The sequence below is a fragment of the Limulus polyphemus genome, unplaced genomic scaffold (assembly GCF_000517525.1).
Source record: "Limulus polyphemus unplaced genomic scaffold, Limulus_polyphemus-2.1.2 Scaffold817, whole genome shotgun sequence".
Taxonomy (NCBI): Eukaryota; Metazoa; Arthropoda; class Merostomata; order Xiphosura; family Limulidae; genus Limulus; species Limulus polyphemus.
In genome coordinates, this window is record NW_013666427.1 from 301,784 (window position 1) to 308,180 (window position 6,397).

Genomic DNA, 6,397 nt, shown 5'->3' on the forward strand with positions numbered 1-6,397 from the left:
TGCTAGTATGAATACATTTACAGAATAACACTATTAGTTCTCAGGGAGCCAAAAAAGATCTACTAGGAAAACAGTGGACAGTTGATGTATGTAGTCTCTAGATGGATAATAAATGGTGGAGGCCTATAAACAGACAACTAATGCCAACAATTGTATAGCCGAAACAACCTTTAGATTACAGATAGCTAATGCTGGCACCTTCTAACCGGACAATTGATGCTGGCAATATCTGTCTTGACAACTGATGGCGCAAACTTCTAGCTGGATAGTTGTAACAACAATCTATAGCTGGTTAACTCCTTCTGGTAACTTCTAGTTGTATTACTTATGGTGCCAAGCTCTAGCTGAACAACTGATGCTGGCAACCTCTGGTTGGAAAACACATGCTGGACATCCTCTAGATGTTGACAATCTCTGGTTGGACAACTGATGCTGACAATCTCTGGTTGGACAACTGATGCTGGCAACCTCTAGCTGGACAACTGGTGCTGGCAACCTTGATTGGGCAACTGATGCTGGCAATCTCTAGCTGGAAAACTGATGTTGGCAATCTTTTATTGGACAACTAATGCTGGTAACCTCCAGATGATCAGCTAATGCTGGCAATCTCTAGTTGGACAACTGATGCTGGTAACCTCTAGAAGATCAGCTGATGCTGATAATATCTAGCTGGATAACTTATACTTATTATACTTACAACCTTTGCTTGGACAATTGATGTTCACAATTTCTACAAAGATTTCTGATACTGGCTACTTTTAATTGGATAATCTCTAGATGGTCAGTTGATGCTATCAACCTCTGGCTGAAGAATTGACACCGTTATCTTCTAGCTAGGCAGCTCAGGCTAGCAACCTCTAATTGGACAGCCCACTAGCAACTCCTAGCTGGCAAAAATAAGATCACGTCAGACCTCATTACTATTTTAAGCAAAGTATGTGAATATCAATAAAGTTTAAACACTGTAATTTGTTGACACCAACAGTTTAACTTTTATAAACAATAATAAACCTTAAAATAAACTTTGATCCGTCTACATTTTGTTTTTCTGTATAAAAGTATCATAAAATATTTTACAGACGACGACAGCGACAGGCACACACGTAAACTTACATCATCTTATTATCATGTTTAAAATAAAGATAAAAATACAGCATAATCGATTTCTAATACAATACAATGTATATTCTGACTTTAAGCATGTCCTTGAATTTTGGTGCCTGTTTTCTTGTTGTTTTTGCATTTTTCTTCGTACTAGAACATTATAATGTTTATAAACGTCTCTACTGGAGAAATTAGAGATATTAAAGACCAAACCTGCACGCTCTTATCTTATATGTTGAAAACAGATGTGTAAGGTCTGGTTCTTTATGAAGTTTGATCATTTTAATTGGAAGACTGGACCGAAATGAGCCATTTTTCTCTCAGTTTTTGACGAAAATAACTCACGATTAACGACGGCAGTAAAAAGTAATGCTTGGCTTGTACGTGTCTCATCAGGTGATAAAGTACTCATCTCCTTTCATATTACACAAGATACGGAAACATCGAGTTTTCTGACGTGCTATTGAGAGATATCTCCACTGTATGTTTCTACTTGCCATGTGTTCGCATACCCAAAGGATGTTAATTATCTAGTAAAACAGGTGTTTGCGATAAATAACAAGAGTACTCCTTACAATTATATTCGGACTTTGTGAGTTAATGATAACATCATAGATCATATATATATATATAGATAACACAAATATTTCTTGTTACCGGACACAACACCTGCGTCTGTTTATTCGTATTGGAAAGTAGCCTGTTTCCACTCATTAGAAAATGAAATCTCTTGCTATTTTGTATGCGTTATTGACACTGATCACACTAGCTTCAGGGTAAGTATATTGTCCGTCAAAATTTTTATTTTATTTTCAACGTCCGATTCAATCATTTAGTACGCTGCTAAATTTTCGATAACCGCCTGAGAATATGAAAAAAAAATCTTCCGTATTTTTAAACGCAAATTCTCATATGCTATTTAGATACTGCTTTAACAAATGCTTTCACGAACAGTTAAACAATGTAGATGTACTTTTTAAGTCAGTCCAGATTATTCATTGTCGTTGTTGCTCTATCAAAGCTATCTAGACGTAATGCGCACAGTATCATAAATAAAAGCTTACTCGTCTGTTTCGTCACAATACAGTTTGAAATGAGTTTTTCTACATTAAACTACATTAAATTAATAACAGGTTTAGAGTGCATTATAAAAGATAAAACATGATGAAACGTTTTATAACTTCGAGAATCAACCATCAGCATCGCACACAAGCGATATTGTTTGTTTGTTTATTTATTTGTAATTAAGTACAAAGCTACACCACGGGTATCGAAACCCGGTTTCTAGTGTTGAGAGTCCGCAGACATACCGCTGTGCTATTGGGGGCCAAGCGATATTACAAATAAACAAAAATACTAAGCGATTGAAATAGCATAAGGAATGGGATCATATTTTATGGTTTTTATTGTTAGATTTAAGTCTTTTGATAACTTTTCTTTCGAAATATTAAAAATCCGCCAAAGTACTAAATTATTGAAGAGGTACAAAAATAATCGCTGGAATTAAAAACATTCGTTTACACTAAATCTATTGAAAATTGCAAGTTCTCCATTTTCTTCCACTTATGGAACATGGTCTTTAGAACAAAGAGGGACCAGACACGACCTACTGGTTGAAGAAAGATATGCGTATAAGGTTCAAGCTGTGATATACACCTGAACACGTTTCAGTTATGAGAGCATTATAGCTGTGGCAGTCGATCTCGATATTTGATTAAGATTTTATGTATATTAGGTACAGGTGCCGCTGAACATCTCCCTCTAGTCAACAGCTCGAAATTAGGAATGCTACACCTGAGCCTTGGGGATCTCTGGCTTGGTCATATGTCTCAAAAGGTGACGCTCAAGTTGAAAATACCAAGCATGAAATAATCGTTTCTGTTAATTTTAACACTTGCTTTTAATGGTGAGAGTTTTTGATGTTATATATACGGTTGTACTCATTTAGCAAAACTCAGCCAAATGAAACTCGTTAAATGTAAGACGTATTAGTTCACTCCCTTGCTAGACAGGCTATAGTTTCACTTAAAAGTAATTTTTAGTTTATTGATTTAAGACCACATTTTTAGCCATTTGCATAAAGCTTTTCCAAATCTTGAATTTATTAATTATGTCGACCATGGGCTATAGAGCAAATTTACCAATCAGTGTTCGCCGACAAGAAATGAAATTAATTGAAGTTCGGTTGGAAGAAAGCTTGAAAAGTTATGCTTGCTTTTTACAATCTTCCAAGCTGGTCAAAAGAAATTGGTCGCTTTCTTTAAAAATATTTATCACATTAGTGCACAAAGCTTTCAAGTGATGAAGAATGAAACCAAGAAACCTCAATATTTGTTATGATAATGAAAAACTAAACTACGCATAGTTTTTAGGTAGAACATCATATGGAACGAATAACATGGTTTATGAAAAATAGCAATGTCTTATCTCTAGATTTATATGATTTTGCTTTTGTATACATGGACTTTTTGTTATTGACTGATTTTTGAATATAAAAACAAAATTATACTTTTGATTTTTACAAGACAATTTATATCTTAAATCAAGTTTTCTCCATTTTAGGTTAGTGAAGAATATTCCAGAAACGGCATTCACATCGTACTCGGTAGTATGCTTCTTTCATAAAACTTCTTTCTTTGGTTAAAAACACGTTAAATGTTTGTCAAATATTCTTCAAAATGTTGAATCCCCACACAAAAAAAATAATACATAGTTTCCTTTACAAGATCTGTTTAATACACTTCAGCCTTTATGAAGTTTGCATTATATTCTGATTTTTTTTAGGATAAACTGACATGCGTTGATAAACCATGTCAGAATGGTGCTAAATGTCTTAGAGCATACCGACCACCAGAACATTTACAGACGTACTATTGCTTTTGTCCGCCAGGGTTCTGTGGAAAAACTTGTGAAAACGGTAAGATCATTGAAACTAAAGTCTCTACAAATTGTAAACGTCAAACTAGCAAACTTTTCAGAAATTTCTATTCTAATCGCCCATGACTTATTCATGAATAAGTTGTCCAAATTTCGATGTTTAAATAACAAACTGATAAGAATATCCACTTATACAAAGAATTCATTAAAAAATATAAGATTATTTTCACTAAAATATTAAATCCTTTGGATTTAATTTTATTATTTGGTGCCAGTAACTAGGCACACCTCATAGACCATATATCAAGAACAAAAAATAAAACGTTAGTATATCTTACCTCGAAGAAAAATTTAATTTTTTTTTTTATACAGAACAGTTTATTCGATACCATGGCTACCAGTTGAAATGCCTGGAAGATTTTCCAGCCTTGATGTCAATATCAGGATCTATAGAAGAAATTTATGAATATTGCCCTCAAATATGCTGGCAAACACCTGAATGTGAAAGTATTAACTACATCACAGGACCAACAGGTATAGGTATCTGTCGACTTTTCCAAAAAGCTCCTGATATGTGTGAATTTCAGAAGATTAATATAACGCCATCCAATAGGGTTTCTTATGTTGCTGATCTGAAGAACTTCCAATGTTAAGAAAGCAAAGCTCTTTTAAAATAAAACCAATTTCTTTATTTCGTGATAAATAGCATTTGCTAATTTGATCTTTTGTATGTTTTTTTTAACTCAGTTCGTCGTGGTCTGGCATGGACTTATGGTTAGAGCACTCGATTCGCAGTCTGAAAAATGTTTGTTGATTATCACTTCAAATTTAGGGGCGGTTACCGCAGATAGTCCTCGAGTAGTTTTGCACGAAATTCAAAAGAAACAGCCCCCAGTGGCATAGCAGCTGTCTGTGGACTTACAACGCTAGAAGCCTGCTTTCGATACCTGTGGTGGGCAGAGCACAGATAGCCCATTGTAGCTTTGTGCTTAACTTCAAGCAAACAGTTCGTCATACATATTTTATAACATTGGTTGTTTGTTTGTAAATAAACACAAAGCTGCACAATGGGCTATCTGTGCTCTGCCCCCACAGGTATCGAAACCCGGATTCTAGCGTTGGAAATCCACAGACATACCGCTGTGCCACTGGGGGCATTTTATAACATATCTATCACTTCTTTTGCCTTCTCCTACACTCCTTAGCGTTCGCAAAGTATTTTGTTTATTTAATGTCACAGAGTAGTGAATGAATAAAGTATAACTACTGAATTAAAAAATGTAATGAATTATCATCATCAGAAGTTAAATTAAAAGACAGGAAGAAGAAAATTGAAATTCCCGAATCAATATAGCAACATTCAACTTTCATAATAAAACACTTTTTAATAGACAATCAAATAAGATATTATAGAATCTACTAAATAAGCAGTGGAGCACACAATAATTATTTATAATTCATAATGCGCCCGTGAAGAAGGAGCGTCTACCTTCCGAAAGCTCTCTGGATCACAGGGCTGTGATGGTTTTATTGTCTTGAAATTTTTACATGTTCTACAGTAACTCCTGTACGCTGAATCCGAAAATGATATCCATTTTCTCCACCACGTGCAGATTTTTCACAAAACTTTATATGTACTTTTACATAAGTGAGTCATTTTTATTTAAATCAGGTCACATTTTGTTATGCTTAAAATGGTGACAACCACTGGCTATAGATTTCTCTAGACCAATCGCGACTTGAGAGTCTTATTGATCTTTCTAGAACCTACAAGAAATACACCGCTAGTAAATAAACGGTTAACAGGCCGCATGACGTGTCATTTCTGGATACTATTTGTTTGTGCGTCTGCTTTCATATTATTTTTATCTTTTCAATATAATTTATTCGTTGCTATGGCAAGAAGGGGTTGTGTAAATGACCCAAACATATTATGTTACATTTATGGTCAAAAAGCGTATTACGCGTATTTTGGAATAAAACTTGGGGACTAAGACAAATCATAGGCTCCGCACAAAGTTTGTACCGTTTCTGTCGAATAGTTGAAACAATGGACTAAAGGTAAGAAAATGTCTTTGTTTTTTGGAATTCCAGTGGTCTGGCGTTAGGCTAGAAACCACTCAGATGACTGCTATTTTTGCTCATGTAACGTGTAAAGCTACATCACTCGAAATAAAAAGGAAATTTTATATTCGAACCTTCACTCTGCTCATGTACCTGTACCAACTCCACCCGTGACTCTTGATAAAATTTCATCTGATGTGAATAAAAATGATGATTGGGACTGTTTTCAACCTGAAACAACTGGTGAACACAATGTGAACTTAATGCTTTGGGTCTTCTAAAGGATTCTTCAGAGATTTTGAGGTCCAAACTTTGGGCTAAGAACTTACTTTCTCCGTGAGCATAATTTTAC

The 6,397-nt window shown here is 34.8% G+C and overlaps 1 protein-coding gene across 2 annotated transcripts; it reads left to right on the top strand.

The window, feature by feature from the left end:
* Nucleotides 1-1,733: 1,733 nt before the first annotated feature.
* LOC111086064 lies at nucleotides 1,734-4,702 on the top strand. 2 transcript variants are annotated; one of them, XM_022387471.1, is made up of 4 exons: nucleotides 1,734-1,880; nucleotides 3,667-3,712; nucleotides 3,889-4,021; nucleotides 4,354-4,702. In XM_022387471.1, exons 1-4 carry the CDS (start codon nucleotides 1,825-1,827, stop codon nucleotides 4,632-4,634), a joined length of 516 nt encoding a protein of 171 aa, XP_022243179.1. In that variant the 5' UTR covers nucleotides 1,734-1,824; the 3' UTR covers nucleotides 4,635-4,702. The 2 variants fall into 2 exon arrangements, with proteins under 2 accessions (XP_022243179.1, XP_022243180.1); XM_022387472.1 differs by having other exon boundaries at nucleotides 1,735-1,880; nucleotides 3,667-3,709.
* The last annotated feature ends 1,695 nt before the right edge of the window (nucleotides 4,703-6,397 follow it).